Source organism: Xenopus laevis, chromosome 5L (assembly GCF_017654675.1).
Source record: "Xenopus laevis strain J_2021 chromosome 5L, Xenopus_laevis_v10.1, whole genome shotgun sequence".
Classification (NCBI taxonomy): Eukaryota; Metazoa; Chordata; class Amphibia; order Anura; family Pipidae; genus Xenopus; species Xenopus laevis.
In genome coordinates, this window is record NC_054379.1 from 163,178,639 (window position 1) to 163,197,090 (window position 18,452).

The 18,452-nt window shown below is 37.2% G+C and overlaps 1 protein-coding gene across 4 annotated transcripts in view; it reads right to left on the reverse strand.

Annotated features, from left to right (window-relative positions):
* Positions 1-15,306, reverse strand: part of msra.1.L (methionine sulfoxide reductase A, gene 1 L homeolog) — a 183,210-nt gene extending 167,904 nt beyond the window's left edge. Inside the window, exons 1-2 of one of the 4 annotated variants that reach the window (XM_041562079.1) lie at positions 15,070-15,306; positions 10,394-10,615 (exon numbers count right to left, since the gene is read on the reverse strand). In XM_041562079.1, the coding sequence (XP_041418013.1) occupies positions 10,394-10,547 (154 nt within the window). In that variant the 5' untranslated portion in view covers positions 10,548-10,615; positions 15,070-15,306. 4 annotated transcript variants of the gene reach the window in all.
* Between the last annotated feature and the right edge of the window lie 3,146 nt (positions 15,307-18,452).

Genomic DNA, 18,452 nt, shown 5'->3' on the forward strand with positions numbered 1-18,452 from the left:
TTGGTCCCTTTTCTTTTATCAACTGATTCATAGTGGCTGGGGCATTGTCAGAGCTCTATACATACCAATGTATATAATTACAGCTGTCTCTGTCTGTCACGGGATATGAATGCATGTCTGCTCCTATGCACATCATAGATATACTAAATGTATCTGTGTATTAGAAATGCAACCATTCTTGAATAATAAAAAATCGATATGCAGCAAGTAATGCAATGGTCAAAGAAATAATAGGGAAAGGAAAGAACATATATGAAAAATTTAATTAATACAATTCTTTACTTTAATGTGTTATTACATGCACACACATTATATATATATATATATATATTGTCCTTAGAGAGAGCGCCCATGGCAAATTAGCAAATTCTAGGCAATGTAGAAAAAACTTTATTCGTCCATAGTTATGACGCATTTCGATCCTCAGGGAATCGTCATCATATCTATATATGTATAATACTTAAGAGTCACAACTAACCTGTCTAATATTATAATTTACAGTAGGGGTACATTATCCCTTATAATACATGAGTGATACTCAGAGTTCCCTGTATAACTCAGCCTGCAGCCTTGTGCCTTTATATGGTCACAGAACAACCCCTCAGTGACTTCTAATATCCTTATCATTTACAGTAGGGGGTACATTATCCCTTATAATACACAAGTGATACTCAGAGTTCCCTGTATAACTCAGCCTGCAGCCTTGTGTCTTTATATGGTCACAGAACAACCCCTCAGTGACTTCTAATATCCTTATCATTTACAGTAGGGGGTACATTATCCCTTATAATACATGAGTGATACTCAGAGTTTCCTGTATAACTCAGCCTGCAGCCTTGTGCCTTTATATGGTCACAGAACAACCCCTCAATGACTTCTAATATCCTTATCATTTACAGTAGGGGGTACATTATCCCTTATAATACATGAGTGATACTCAGAGTTCCCTGTATAACTCAGCCTGCAGCCTTGTGCCTTTATATGGTCACAGAACAACCCCTCAGTGACTTCTAATATCCTTATCATTTACAGTAGGGGGTACATTATTCCTTATAATACATGAGTGATACTCAGAGTTCCCTGTATAACTCAGCCTGCAGCCTTGTGCCTTTATATGGTCACAGAACAACCCCTCAATGACTTCTAATATCCTTATCATTTACAGTAGGGGGTACATTATCCCTTATAATACATGAGTGATACTCAGAGTTCCCTGTATAACTCAGCCTGCAGCCTTGTGCCTTTATATGGTCACAGAACAACCCCTCAGTGACTTCTAATATCCTTATCATTTACAGTAGGGGGTACATTATTCCTTATAATACATGAGTGATACTCAGAGTTCCCTGTATAACTCAGCCTGCAGCCTTGTGCCTTTATATGGTCACAGGACACCTATGTAACGGAGAAATGTCTTCTGTTCATTGTTTCAAGAGTCTCTGTAATCTGTCACTAGGGTAAGGTGTCGGGGCTCGGGTTGCTATCAGACATAAGACAGTGGGTAGAAGGGAGGGGAGACGGCTCCATGCAGGAGTTGCTCCACGTCGCAGAGAATGGGGACAGTGTGAGAGGAATACTAAGCAGGACAAAGAGGGTCTCAGGGGAAGGGAATTTCTGCTGAGCTGACACACGCATGGCATTGCTCCTCTGACTTTACAAGTAATAAAAGCAGCAGAAGCATTTGGCTCAGTGTAGGGGCCCCTACCCTCCATTCTTTCCTTCCAACCCCCAGTTCTGACTACAGACAAGCTTCACGCTGTGACATTCTGACTGTCCTTCAAATGAGCAAATATGAGTAAGGGGGGGGGGGTGCCTCCATCTGTGTTCAACTTTATCCCGTTTTCTTTTTTAATTGAATTTCATGGCAGTCGCTGACAAGGGAGAAATGGTATCGGCCAAGGAAAGGTTAATGACATGAATCACTATGTTAAAGTGGGGGGCAAAGGCAGTCACTAAATTATCTAAATGACAGCCCCCCAAATCCGTATTGCAAATAAGACTCACGGCACAACATAATATTTACCAACGCCTGTCCCGGTCCAAGGCCCCCGTATCTGATGTTTAGCTTCTCTCTTGGGCAGGTTTGGCTGAACTTCAGTTAGACTTCAATAAACAAAAGCTAGTGAAGAATATCTACCCTAATCTCTCTGTAATTTTTAGTATTAATATTGGTGTGTAGGTGCATCTCGGGTCATTTTGCCTGGTCATGTGCTTTCAGAAAGAGCCAGCACTTTAGGATGGAACTGCTTTCTGGCAGGCTGTTGTTTCTCCTACTCAATGTAACTGAATGTGTCTCAGTGGGACCTGGATTTTACTATTGAGTGCTGTTCTTAGATCTACCAGGCAGCTGTCATCTTGTGTTAAGCTCCCCATAGACGCGACAATACTTCTTGCCGAACGACCGATTTTAGGAAGTCCGACCAATCATAATTATTGTGCGGTTAGTGGGATTCGAACGATCGTCAGGAAATTGATCGGCCAGGTCAAAAAATCTTTGTCAGTCCCAGTGCAATCTATCTATGTTTGCAGGGCCAAGCAGGCAGCTCCCCTTTGTTTTCCTGGCAAATTGGCAAATTTTAGTTGATGGTAAATTCGTACAATCGTTCTGAGAAGATCGTGGTCTCACGGTGAGGATCTGATCTTTTAAAAATCTCAGCATCTATGGCCAGCTTAAGGGAGCTGCTATCAGGTTAACTTCCCATTGTTCTGTTGTTAGGCTGCTGGGGGGCTTGTGATATCACTCCAACTTGCAGTACAGCAGTAAAGAGCGACTGAAGTTTATCAGAGCACAAGTCACATGATTGGGGGCAGCTGGGAAATGGACAATATGTCTAGCTCCATGTCAGATTTTAAAATTAAATATAAAAAAAATCTGTTAGCTATTTTGAGAAATGGATTTCAGTGCAGAATTCTGCTGGAGCAGCACTGTTAACTGATGTGTTTTGAAAAAAAACTTTAACTTTTAGTATGTCATAGAATGCATAATTCTAAACAACTTTTCGGTTGGTCTCAAACAATCATATCAATTGTAGTTTTTTTCGCTGAAAACTCAATCAATTACAGTTTTCGGGTTGTTAACCTCGAACTCTAGTATTTTCCATTCCAGTTTTTTTTTTTTTAAATTAGAGTCTATTTGAGTTCATTTGAGGTTTAAAAAAGCTCACATAGCTCTAAAATTCGACCTTTAATAAATAATCCCCTTACAGTCAGAGTGCAGTGGCTAAGAATAATAACAAGTACAGGTATGGGACCTTTTGTCCAGAATACTCTGAACCTGAGGTTTTCCATATAAAGGATCTTTCCGTAATTTGGATCTTTATACCTTAAGTCTACTAGAAAATCATGTAAACATTAAATAAACCCAATAGGCTGAGTTTGCTTCCAATAAGGATTAATTATATCTTAGTTGGGATCAAGTACAAGCTACTGTTTTATTATTACACAGAAAAAGGAAATAAATAATAAAAAAATTGGATTATTTGGATAAAATGGACTCTATGGGAGAAGGCCTTTCTGTTATTCAGAGCTTTCTGGATAATAGGTTTCCAGATAACAGATCCAATACCCATCAACTACAGCGGCGCATCCTATTCATTCGGATTGAGGTATATGCTTTATTACTAAGCGAGATGTTCCGATACTGGGTTCTAACTGCAACATCGCCGCTAAACGCCACTTTTTTCACGAAGGAGAAGAGAAACTTCTTGAAAAAACCTTAATCAAATGCAAGAAAACTGAAATAAATCAAAATACGTCAAACGTCCGATGGGCAATCACCTGAGCTCACGTCTATTGGATTTCTCTAAGCCCTCGGAGCTTTCATGCGTCAGTCTCATTTCCAGAAGATTCTGCTTGTGGATTCATGCCGAGTGTCTGATCCCAGAGCTGCCAATACAGAGCACTGCAAACAGCCAGACAGACGTATATCTAGTGTGTTCTGTCCCACCACTGCAGCATAATGCGGAAAAACAGCACAAGTGCACACAGACGCATGTCCTGCACAGAACCAGAACCTTCAGCACTGTTCTACTGGGTTCAATTCTTTTGTACTTGCCTAACATTGTGATTTCAATGCTATATATAATCCCATAAAACTATGGCAGCATAGGTATTCCTCTGTACTAAGCACAATTCAGCAGGAACAGCCCCTAAGTTTGCTCATAGTCTGTACAGAGAGATCCCATAAAACTATGGCAGAATAGGTATTCCTCTGTACTAAGCACAATTCAGCAGGAACAGCCCCTAAGTTTGCTCATAGTCTGTACAGAGAGATCCCATAAAACTATGTCAGTATAGGTATTCCTCTGTACTAAGCACAATTCAGCAGCAACAGCCCCCTTAGTTTGCTCATAGTCTGTACAGAGAGATCCCATAAAACTATGGCAGCATAGGTATTCCCCTGTCCCAAGCACAATTCAGCAGGAACAGCCCCTAAATTTGCTTAGCATAGGTATTCCCCTGTACTAAGCACAATTCAGCAGGAACAGTCCCCTAAGTTTGCTCATAGTATGTACAGAGAGATCCCATAAAACTACGACAGCATAGGTATTCCCCTGTCCTAAGCACAATTCAGCAGGAACAGCCCCTAAGTTTGCTCATAGTCTGTACAGAGAGATCCCATAAAACTATGGCAGCATAAGTATTCCCCTGTCCTAAGCACAATTCAGCAGGAACAGCCCCTAAGTTTGCTCATAGCAGGATATTTTCCCCTATAAAAATAAGATTTTTAGATAAATATAAAGATCTGGAAAAATAATATAAAGGAACGCCACCTGTATTATGCATAAAGGAAAAAAAGTATCTTTCCAATACATTTTCATTAAATACAATTTCATTTTAGGAAGAGTTCCCCTTTATAAATTAATGCTAAATTGCTGCTATTTACCCAGTTTTTATTTTTACACTGAACTGTTCCTTTAAGTGTGAAATGAGGTTTTTTATAAAATGCTGAAGTGGCGGCTGAAGAGGCGGCAAATGCAGTAAAGGCAGTGAGACGGAGCAGAGACTCGTCAGTAAGAGCCGGCGCTGATTGCTTAATTATTACACAGACGGAAGCTTGAAATTGCAACAGAAAGAAATTAGAAATTTTTTAGGAAACACATTGGGCAGGTGAGAAACGAACATTTGCAAAATCCCCTCATAACCAATCAACAGCATTTTCACAATAATCTATAAAAATCATATAACAGGCTTTTAAGGGGTTCTGGGAGTTGTAGTTCAAGAAAGGTTGATGGTCCATACTTAAAGGGGAACTATCAAGAAAATGAAAATTTAATATAAGCTTCATCATAATAAAATAAGACGTTTTCTAAATACAATCAATTAAATATTCTGCATTGGTTCTGAAATTATCAAGTTTATCTTCACTATCCCTCTCTCAGCATCTGTTTCTCTTCATTCTCTCTTCATGCAGCAGTTGAGTGTCAGATATTCATTGACAGTTAGATCCAATATATCTTATAGGGGGCTCCTTTTGCCTAGAAGATGTATTAGAGCTCACTCAAACAACTGATTCCAGTACAAACAAAATCCAAAAATAACTGCCTTTTGTACAAATTCTGCATGTAGAGAGACATGATGTCTGGAGAGTTTAATAGAGTGAGGTCTAATACATCTTCTAGGCAAAAGGAGCCCCCCCTATTAGATATAATGGATCATTCATCTGACACCCAACTCCTGTCTTCATGCAGCAGTTGGGTGTCAGATGAATGATCCAATATATCTTATAGGGGGGCTCCTTTTCTAGCAGATGAATTAGAGCTCACTCAAATAACTGATTCCACTATAAACAAAATGTAACAAAAGAACTGCCTTTTGCACAAATCCTGCATGTAGAGACATGATGTCTGGTGATTTTAATACAGTGAGCTCTAATACATCTAGGCAAAAGTAGCCCCCTATAACTGTCAATGAATATCTGTCAAATCCTTCATGAAGAGAGAATTTTTAATTGATTGTATTTAGAACGTTTCTTATTTCATTATGATGAAATATATTACATTTTAATTTTCCTGATAGTTCACCTTTAATAAACCCATTTATGCCATGGTAGGAGGGCAGATGTGGGTTCTTAGTCGTCCTCCCCCAGGCCCCACTGAGTCTGTTGATATATAGTTATGCCAATGGTCCTGGTCATACAAACCGTTTTTTAAAGGGGAACCCAACCGAAAACAGTTTTTTGCCTATGTAAGATAAGATGATTCTAACCAACTTTCCAATATATATTCATTAAAAATGTTTAATGGTTTTACCATTATTTGTAAATGTAATTGTTACAGTTTTGAAACAATGTAGCAGAAGACAGCTGGTTAAAAAACTTTTTTCAGTTGAGTTGGTTTCAGATAGTTCACCAGAAATAAAGACTTTTTTCCAATTACTTTCAATTTTTTTACTGTTTAAAGTTGAATGTCCCTGTCTCTGGAGTTCAAGGTGTCGGAGCGCAGTAATTCAGGTGCAGACTCTTTTTGCAAGTTTGCAACACGGGGAGGCACATTTATCAAGGGTCGTATTTCGAATTCATGCGAGTTTTTAAAAACTCCCATAAACTTGAAATTCGACCAATCAAAATGTATCAATAAAATCAAATTTTCTCAGCTCAGACGAATTGAATTGACCAGAAAACGCGAATCGAATTTGATTCAAATTAGAAAAAACACAAATCGAATTTGATTAGAATCAGAAAGACTTGAATCGAATTCAGTTTGAATTAAAAAAACGCGAATCAAATTTGATTTGAATTAGAAAAACGCAAATCAAATTCGATTCGAATAAGAAAGACTTGAATCAAATTCAGTTCGAATTAGAAAAAAGCAAATCGAATTCGGTTCGAATTAGAAAGACTCAAATCGAATTTGATTCGAATTAGAAAAACTCGAAATCGAATAAAAAAAAAACTTGAATGTCAGGAAGGCTGCAAACATCACCAAAATGATCTCTGGACCTTTCCTATGGACTTATACAGCAATTCGACAAGTTGAAGATAGCGAATAGTCATATTTGAGTTCTTTAAGGGCCAGAGTATGAAAAATCTCGAAATTCGAATTTGAAGTTTGGATAATTCACAATTCGAATTTGAGAGTTTTGACTAAATTTTTTTTATCAAAAATTCTAATTTTCACTTCAACCCTTAATAAATCTGCCCCAGAGTTGATACATTTCTCAGCAGCCTCTCTGGAGTTTTAGCAACTATTGTATCAATTCAAACAGCTGCCTGTAATGAAACCCAGGGATTCTGCTCAGCAGGGACAAAGATAAGAAATGTATCAACTAATGTATCAGTTTAAAACAGTTTACAGGGTCGGCGACCCCCACCCAGAGCTGCTTTAGAAGGTGAAAAATTTTACTTTACGCTTCAAAATTAGAAAAACAGTCACACATGGGAAATAAAAGGTAATTGGAAAAACTCTTTATTTCTGGTGAACTGCCTGAAACCAACTGAACTGAACAAAGTATTGGAAGGTGAACAATCCCCTTTAAAGGAGAACTAAACCCTAATGAATATGGCTAAAAATGCCATTTTGTATTTACTGAACTTATTGCACGAGGCTAAAGTTTGAGCTTGTCAATAGCAGCAATGATCCAGGACTTCAAACTTGTCACAGGGGGTCACCATCTTGGAAAGTGTCTGTGACACTCACATGCTCAGTGGGCTCTGATTGGCTGTTGAGAAGCTAAGCTTAGGGCTCGTCACTAATTATCCAGCAGAAAATGAGCTTCCCTGGCTGTAATATAAGCTGATGCTACAGGTTTGCTGATTATTAAATTCTGATGCTAATTGCACTGGTTTCTGTGCTGCCATGTAGTAATTATGTGTATTAATTACTAATCAGCCTTATATTGTGACATTTCTATTCTATGTGTACTGTATATTGTGAGTGGGTCCCTAAGCTCAGTAAGTGACAGCAGCACAGAGCATGTGCAGTGAATCAGCAGAAAAGAAGATGGGGAGCTACTGGGGCATCTTTGGAGACACAGATCTTTACTGCTAAAGGGCTGTGGTTGCCTTGGGCTGGTAGAGAAGCACAAAACATCTTCTCCTTTAAGAGACCTGGAGAAGAATCTACTGCGCTGCTTCAAAAGTCAGAACAAGAGAAGAGGAAGGGATAAACAACAAAGTAGCAGTTGCAAAAGATTCCTGCTGTTATCAGTTAAGCAAGTCCTCCCTGTGCAGCAAAAGGTCAGAGTACTGTTTGAGCAACAATATTACCTACGTGCAGATTTAGGCCAACTCACCTACAATTCAGGCTTGAGCAAAAACATGTTTTTAATGGAGACTCAGTTTAAACTGACATATGAAAACTGGACTCTCTATTGATCTCCTGCGTCTCCATTCAGTCATTTTTTTTTTTGAGCCGTAGGAATGGAACGTGAGAATTACTGGAGCAAACGACCCGCGGAAACTCTGAGCACTTCAGCTGGTCGGGCACAGCATCATTTCAACTTCCAAAATGTGGATAGACCTTAAATAAACTCAACTAGATGTGTTGTAAAACACCATGTATGTACATCCTTTGTTACATTTTTTCCAATTTAAAAACATGGACCATGGCCAAAATCCCATTTTTAAAGGTTCAGTTAACTTTTAGTATGTTATAAAATGGCTAATTCTAATCAAATTTCAATTGATCTTCATTTTTTCTTTTTTTTACAGTTTTTAAATTGTTTGCCTTCTTCTTCTGAATCTATCCAGCTTTCAAATGGGGGTCACTGACCCCCTCTAAAACAAATGCTCTCTATGGCTACAAATGTATTGTTATTGCTACTTTTCATTGCCCATCTTTCTATTCAGGCCTCTCCTTTTCATATTCCAGTGTCTTATTCAAATCAATGCGTGGTTGCTAGGGTAATTTGAACCTTAGCAACCAGACTGCTGAAATTGCAAACTGGAGAGCTGCTGAATAAAGTTAAATAACTCAAAAACAACAAATCATAACAAATGAAAAACAATTGCAAATTCTCTCAGAATATCACTCACATCATTTTGAATAAAAAGCCTTTATTAGATACACATGGCAACAATCTGGATACAGCGATGTTTCAGGCCCTTTCTCTTGAGAAAGGGCCAAAGAGGGCCTGAAACGTCGCTGTATCCAGATTGTTGCCATGTGTATCTAATAAAGGCTTTTTATTCACAATACGGACCAGTGCTGTGCTTAAAGTATCTTAAAATATGTGAATGGATGGTGGCCATTAATCGCACGTGCACTGGAAATTCTCCTTTAAAAGGTAACAGTGGAGCTGAATCAACCAAGTTTACAACTATCACTCTACATCATACTGAAAAAGTTATTTCATAGGTGAACAACCCCTTTAAGAAAAAATAAAACTCAACAAAGAATTAGGCTAGAAATGTTTCTTTATGTATGTTTCTGTACCAGCCCAAGGCTCCCACATCCCTTTGTAAAAGGAGATCTGTACCTCTGAAGATGCCCCAGTAGCTCCCCATCTTCTTTTCTGCTGATTCACTGCACATGCTCTGTGCTGCTGTCACTTACTGAGCTTAGGGACGCACTCACAATATACAGTATATATAGATATACACAATATAACATTCATGATACAAGGCTGATTACTAATACATTTAGATTCGCATTACATGGCAGCATAGAAACCACTGCAGAATGCATCAAAAGATAATAATAATAACAAAATATAATAATAAAAGTTAATAATCAGCTCTGTAGCTTTTATGACAGAATCTCACTTACTGCACACGTTTTGATGGTTTCCCACGACCCCTAAGCTTAGATTCTTAGCAGCAGCCCAGAGCCTACTGAGCATGTGCAGTGCCACTGACACACAAAAGATGCCTAACAAGATGGGGGCCTGCTGGAGCAACTTTTAAGGCCTGGATGTACTGTTATAGGGCTGCTGAACCTCTGGGCTGGTACAATTAAGTTCAGTATATAAAATACAACATATTTAGCCATATTCTTTTTTAGGGTTTAGTTATCCTCTAAAGACCCTGCCTTGAGCTACTGAAGTTCCACCTACAATCCACAGCACCCTAATGTTTTCAGTTCTGCAATTCAGGGATGCACCAAATCCACTATTTGGGATTCGGCCAAATCCCCAAATCCTTCATGAAAGATTCTGCCGAATACTAAACAGAATCCGAATCCTACAAATTAGGAAAGGTAAGGGGAAAAGTGGAAACATTATTTTTTACTTCCTTGTTTTGTGATTTCCTGTTCCGCCTCTAATTTGCATATGCAAATTTGGATTTGGATTCAGTACGGTCAGGCATGAGGATTCGGCTAAATCAGAATCCTGTTGAAAAAGGCCGAATCCCAAACTGAATCCTGGATTTGGCGCATCCCTAGCTACCTTTGAAACTCAATGCAGCTTTGAAAGACTCATCCCTGAAAAAAATCAACTATAAATGGGGACCTACCAGAGACCCTCATCTTCTCAGATCTGCCCGGAAGGGAGCCTTCTTTGCTGGGGAGTTGGGTTTTCGAGCTCATGACTCCCATATGCAGGTAACTGTTGCTCAGGAAGAAGAACAGAAATCTCCGTGGAATGAGGAGAGGAGACGTGACCACCATGAATGGAGACGTGACCACCAAGAACGGATCTTCAGCAGGTGCTGTTGGCTCGTATGGGGGAGACCAATCTAATTTGTAGAAAACACAATGAAAATACAAATAATTTTACTACCACCCAAAGTGACCAACCACAATACCCACAGAACTTTATTATTGATCCTGTACAGAACCTCCATGAGAAATGGAAAAACTTCAGGCTTTAACATTCATGGCGCTTCTTTCCTTTCACACATAAAATGAACATACCCAAGGGCAACTGGCGACCCCAAGATTACCGGCACAAAGCCCTTATTGTAACCGGCATCTGCTTGGTGACTAAACTGGTAAACTGCTAAACTGGGAACGTCTCCTAACATGTAAAAGAACACAGTGATTGGCTCTTTAATCCTGGGGAAGTGGTAACGTGATAAATGCAATACATTGCTCAAGAAAATATTACTCAAAATCCTGTTGCTTGGTAGAATTGTATTACAAAGGTTTAATTCTATAGTCCTGTACAGAGCCAAGAATAACATCTTTCTGTGTAAGAACTAAACATATTGTATTCTACAGAGCTTTCCTGTTATCTGCCATGTAAATGTCTGCCCTGTAGCCCTTTTTCAACTGAACAGCCGACATGTCTCTGCCTTTTCAGTACAGGTTCAGGGCAGCAAGGAAATTTGGGGAGGGGGCTCCTTGCTTAGACTGGGGCACCTGTGTCAGCAGCACTAGGGAACCAGGTTCAATTCCAGACAGGGCACAGAACAGATCTTATACTTGTACTACATACAGTTTTATATACAGCAGAGGCAGTACAGTACCATAGAAACAGGATTATAGACTGCACAGAGGCAGTACCATAGAAAAGGGATTACATACAGCACAGAGACAGTACAGTACTAAATAGATGATTATATACAGCACAGAGACAGTACAGTACTATATAGAGGATTATATACAGCACAGAGGCAGTACAGTACTATATAGAGAAGTATATACAGCACAGAGACAGTACAGTACTATATAGAGGATTTCATACAGCCTAGAGGTAGTACAGTACTATATATAGTGAATAAAGTACCCCCTCTTGTAAAATATAAGGATATTATTATTTACCGAGGAGTTTCATGACCATATAAAAACACGAGGCCGAAGGCCAAGTGTTTTTATACAGGTCATGGAACTCCGAGGTAACTTCTAATATCCTTATATTTTACAACTGGGGGTACTTTATTTATTATAATACACAAATTTTAGTGAGTCATGTGACAGAAATGACATCACTACTCACCGTTTATAACTGATGACATCACTACTCACCGTTTATAAGGATATAATTTACAGGATATTCATGGCTTTTGTGTATTATAGAGGATTATATACAGCACAGAGGCAGTACAGTACTATATAGAGGATTATATACAGCACAGATGCAGTACATTACTATATAGAGGATTATATACAGCACAGAGGCAGTACAGTACTATATAGAGAAGTATATACAGCACAGAGACAGTACAGTACTATATAGAGGATTTCATACAGCCTAGAGGCAGTACAGTACTATATAGAGGATTATATACAGCACAGAGGCAGTACAGTACCATATAGAGGATTATATACAGCACAGATGCAGTACATTACTATATAGAAGATTATATACAGCACAGAGACAGTACAGTACTATATAGAGGATTATATACAGCACAGAGACAGTACAGTACTATATAGAGGGTTATATACAGCACAGAGACAGTACAGTACTATATAGAGGGTTATATAAGGCACAGAGGCAGTACAGTACTATATAGAGGATTATATAGAACTCAGAGACAGTACAGTACGATATAGAGGATTATATAAGGCACAGAGGCAGTACAGTACTATATAGAGGATTATATAAAACACAGGGGCAGTACAGTACTATATAGAGGATTATATAAAGCACAGAGGCAGTACAGTACTATATAGAGGGTTATATATGGCACAGAGGCAGTACAGTAATATATACAGGATTATATACAGCACAGAGGAACTACAGTACTATATAGAGGGTTATATAAACCACAGAGGCAGTACAGTACTATATAGAGGATTATATACAGCACAGAGGAAGTACAGTACTATATAGAGGACTATATACAGCACAGATACAGTACAGTACTATATAGAGGATTATATACTGCACAGAGACAGTACAGTGCTATAAAGAGGATTATATACAGAACAGAGGCAGTACAGTACTATATAGAGGATTATATAAGGCACAGAGGCAGTACAGTACTGTATAGAGGATTATATACAGCACAGAGACAGTACAGTACTATATAGAGGATTATATAAAGCACAGAGGTAGTACAGTACTATATAGAGGATTATATATAGCACAGAGGCAGAACAGTACTATATAGAGGGTTATATATGGCACAGAGGCAGTACAGTACTAAAAAGAGGGTTATATAAGGCACAGAGACAGTACAGTACTATATAGAGGATTATATACAGCACAGAGACAGTACAGTACTAAATAGAGGATTATATACAGCACAGAGACAGTACAATACTATATAGAGGATTATATAAAACACAGAAACAGTACAGTACTATATAGAGGATTATATAAGGCACAGAGACAGTACAGTACTATATAGAGCATTATATAAGGCACAGAGACAGTACAGTACTATATAGAGGATTATATAAAACACAGAGACAGTACAGTACTATACAGAGAGGATTATATAAAGCACAGAGACAGTAAAATACTATATAGAGGATTATATAAAACACAGAGACAGTACAGTACTATATAGAGGATTATATAAGGCATAGAAACAGTACAGTACTATATAGAGGATTATATAAGACACAGAGACAGTACAGTACTATATAGAGGATTATATAAAACACAAGAGACAGTACAGTAATATATATAGAGGATTTTATAAGGCACAGAGGCAGTACAGTACTATATAGAGGATTATATAAGGCACAGAGGCAGTACAGTACTATATAGAAGATTATATAAGGCACAGAGACAGTACAGTAATATATATAGAGGATTATATAAGGCACAGAGACAGTACAATACTATATATAGAGGATTATATAAGGCACAGAGGCAGTACAGTACTATATAGAGTGTTATATAAGGCACAGAGACAGTACAGTACTATATAGAGGATTATATAAAACACAGAGACAGTACAGTACTATATAGAGGATTATATAAAGCACAGAGACAGTACAGTACTATATAGAAGATTATATAAGGCACAGAGACAGTACAGTACTATATAGAGGATTATATAAGACACAGAGACAGTACAGTACTATATAGAGGGTTATATAAAGCACAGAGACAGTACAGTACTATATAGAAGATTATATAAGGCACAGAGACAGTACAGTACTATATAGAGGATTATATAAGACACAGAGACAGTACAGTACTATGTAGATGATTATATAAAACACAGAGACAGTACAGTACTATATAGAGGATTATATAAGGCACAGAGACAGTACAGTACTATATATAGAGGATTATATAAGGCACAGAGGCAGTACAGTACTATATAGAGGATTATATAAGACACAGAGACAGTACAGTACTATATAGAGGGTTATATAAAGCACAGAGACAGTACAGTACTATATAGAAGATTATATAAGGCACAGAGACAGTACAGTACTATATAGAGGATTATATAAGACACAGAGACAGTACAGTACTATATAGATGATTATATAAAACACAGAGACAGTACAGTACTATATAGAGGATTATATAAGGCACAGAGACAGTACAGTACTATATATAGAGGATTATATAAGGCACAGAGGCAGTACAGTACTATATAGAGGATTATATAAGGCACAGAGACAGTACAGTACTATATAGAGGATTATATAAGACACAGAGACAGTACAGTACTATATAGAGGGTTATATAAAGCACAGAGACAGTACAGTACTATATAGAAGATTATATAAGGCACAGAGACAGTACAGTACTATATAGAGGATTATATAAGACACAGAGACAGTACAGTACTATGTAGATGATTATATAAAACACAGAGACAGTACAGTACTATATAGAGGATTATATAAGGCACAGAGACAGTACAGTACTATATATAGAGGATTATATAAGGCACAGAGGCAGTACAGTACTATATAGAGGATTATATAAGACACAGAGACAGTACAGTACTATATAGAGGGTTATATAAAGCACAGAGACAGTACAGTACTATATAGAAGATTATATAAGGCACAGAGACAGTACAGTACTATATAGAGGATTATATAAGACACAGAGACAGTACAGTACTATATAGATGATTATATAAAACACAGAGACAGTACAGTACTATATAGAGGATTATATAAGGCACAGAGACAGTACAGTACTATATATAGAGGATTATATAAGGCACAGAGGCAGTACAGTACTATATAGAGGATTATATAAGACACAGAGACAGTACAGTACTATATAGAGGGAACAGCTACTAAAGCCTTGGCACAAACTCACACACGACGCTGCTCCCAAAAAAAGTTACCCTGGAAATAGAGGGAAAATAAACATGTTACCTAACTGGAGGCTGCTGGCTCCTCTCAGACAGAAGTCAAACTACAACTCCCAGAATGCGTCAGGCCCGACTACTGGTTCCCGCGAGGGACAGTAAACAACAACGCGCATGACTGTGAAAAGGCATTAGTGGCCGTGTTCGGTGACTGCTTCCTGTTTCTATGGGTTCATCCGCTTGTCAGTGCCTCGAGCTGGTGTTACTTGTTTAGTGAGAAAGTTACTCGTGTGACACAGTGTCTCGGTTTCTGTCCCTTTGGTTCCAGGGAAAGGGGCGGGGCGTGTTAGAGTTCTAATACAGACGTCTTGTTTTCTGGGGCTTATTCTGACCAAAGTTATACGTTTTGCCCAAGTGCTGCCTCATATTTTACCTCATACACACACCTTCCTTTCTGGGGTGTAGGGTTGCCACCTTTTCTGGAAAAAAATACCGGCCTAAGCGGCCTTCCTATATATTTATCTTTATTCCCTATTAATAACATTGGGATCACTGACCTTCCTATATATTTATCTTTATTCCCTATTAATAACATTGGGATCACTGACCTTCCTATATATTTATCTTTATTCCCTATTAATAACATTGGAATCACTAACCTTCCTATATATTTATCTTTATTCCCTATTAATAACATTGGGATCACTGACCTTCCTATATATTTATCTTTATTCCCTATTAATAACATTGGGATCACTGACCTTCCTATATATTTATCTTTATTCCCTATTAATAACATTGGGATCACTGACCTTCCTATATATTTATCTTTATTCCCTATTAATAACATTGGGATCACTGACCTTCCTATATATTTATCTTTATTCCCTATTAATAACATTGGGATCACTGACCTTCCAATATATTTATCTTTATTCCCTATTAATAACATTGGGATCACTGACCTTCCTATATATTTATCTTATTCCCTATTAATAACATTGGGATCACTGATCTTCCTATATATTTATCTTTATTCCCTATTAATAACATTGGGATCACTGACCTTCCTATATATTTATCTTTATTCCCTATTAATAACATTGGGATCACTGATCTTCCTATATATTTATCTTTATTCCCTATTAATAAATTTGGGATCACTGACCTTCCTATATATTTATCTTTATTCCCTATTAATAACATTGGGATCACTGACCTTCCTATATATTTATCTTTATTCCCTATTAATAACATTGGGATCACTGATCTTCCTATATATTTATCTTTATTCCCTATTAATAAATTTGGGATCACTGACCTTCCTATATATTTATCTTATTCCTATTAATAACATTGGATCACTGACCTTCCTATATATTTATCTTTATTCCCTATTAATAACATTGGGATCACTGACCTTCCTATATATTTATCTTTATTCCCTATTAATAACATTTGGATCACTGACCTTCCTATATATTTATCTTTATTCCCTATTAATAACATTTGGATCACTGGCATTCCTATATATTTATCTTTATTCCCTATTGATAACATTGGGATCACTGGCATTCCTATATATTTATCTTTATTCCCTATTAATAACATTGGGATCACTGACCTTCCTATATATTTATCTTTATTCCCTATTAATAACATTGGGATCACCGACCTTCCCATATATATTTATCTTTATTCCCTATTAATAACTATTAATAACATTGGATCACTGACCTTCCTATATATTTATCTTTAATCCCTATTAATAACATTGGGATCACTGACCTTCCTATATATTAATCTTTATTCCTATTAATAACATTGGGATCACTGACCTTCCTATATATTTATCTTTATTCCCTATTAATAACATTGGGATCACTGACCTTCCTATATATTTATCTTTATTCCCTATTAATAACATTGGGATCACTGACCTTCCTATATATTTATCTTTATTCCCAATTAATAACATTGGGATCACTGACCTTCCTATATATTTATCTTTATTCCTATTAATAACATTGGGATCACTGACCTTCCTATATATTTATCTTTATTCCCTATTAATAACATTGGGATCACTGACCTTCCTATATATTTATCTTTATTCCCTATTAATAACATTGGGGATCACTGACCTTCCTATATATTTATCTTTATTCCCTATTAATAACATTGGGATCACTGACCTTCCTATATATTTATCTTTATTCCCTATTAATAACATTGGGATCACTGACCTTCCTATATATTTATCTTTATTCCCTATTAATAACATTGGGATCACTGGCCTTCCTATATATTTATCTTTATTCCCTATTAATAACATTGGGATCACTGACCTTCCTATATATTTATCTTTATTCCCTATTAATAACATTGGGATCACTGGCCTTCCTATATATTTATCTTTATTCCCTATTAATAACATTGGGATCACTGACCTTCCTATATATTTATCTTTATTCCCTATTAATAACATTGGGATCACTGACCTTCCTATATATTTATCTTTATTCCCTATTAATAACATTGGGATCACCGACCTTCCTATATATTTATCTTTATTCCCTATTAATAACATTGGGATAACTGACCTTCCTATATATTTATCTTTATTCCCTATTAATAACATTGGGATCACTGACCTTCCTATATATTTATCTTTTTTCCCTATTAATAACCATCATTTTTACTGACCAGGCTGGTAAAATACCGGCCAGGTGACAACCCTAGTTACCACCTTTTCTGGAAAAAAATACCGGCCTTCCTGTATCTTTCCTATTAATAACATTGACACCAAGCATCATTTTTACCAGCCAGATAGATGGCAACCCTTGCTGCCATAGGAGCAGCCTTGTTTTATTTTACCCTAAAGAAAATGTAAAGCTTCATATGACCGTGACAGAAACCCATATTTTTTATAGTTTTTCTTGTTGTCATGGTGACGGCATAATTGAGAGAGACAGGGCTTGTTCAAAACCCTCCTATAACTACCTCACGTTTTTTTTACCTTTGCTTTTCTTAACTTGTAACAATTGTTTCTTTGCTTCCCTTAAATTGTAACAAATGTATCTAAGTGCACCTGACATTCTGGCCTCTTTTTCTGGCTGTTCAGTGCAGGAGATTCAAAAGAAAGTCTGGACATTTCAGTAACAATCTGGGACTGCGGGTTGAGCTGTGAAAAGCGGATGAATACATACAAAGATTGTGGAAATAAACAGGCTCTAAAACTGCAGAAGCTGTGCTGCAAGGTTTATTCACACAACATGTTTCGTGCTTCTTGGCTCTTTTTCAAGTGTTAACAGGTGCACACATTAGACAAAATTTAAATCCTTATAACTCCACCCTCCTCGATTGTGATAGGTTACTTATAATTAAAAAC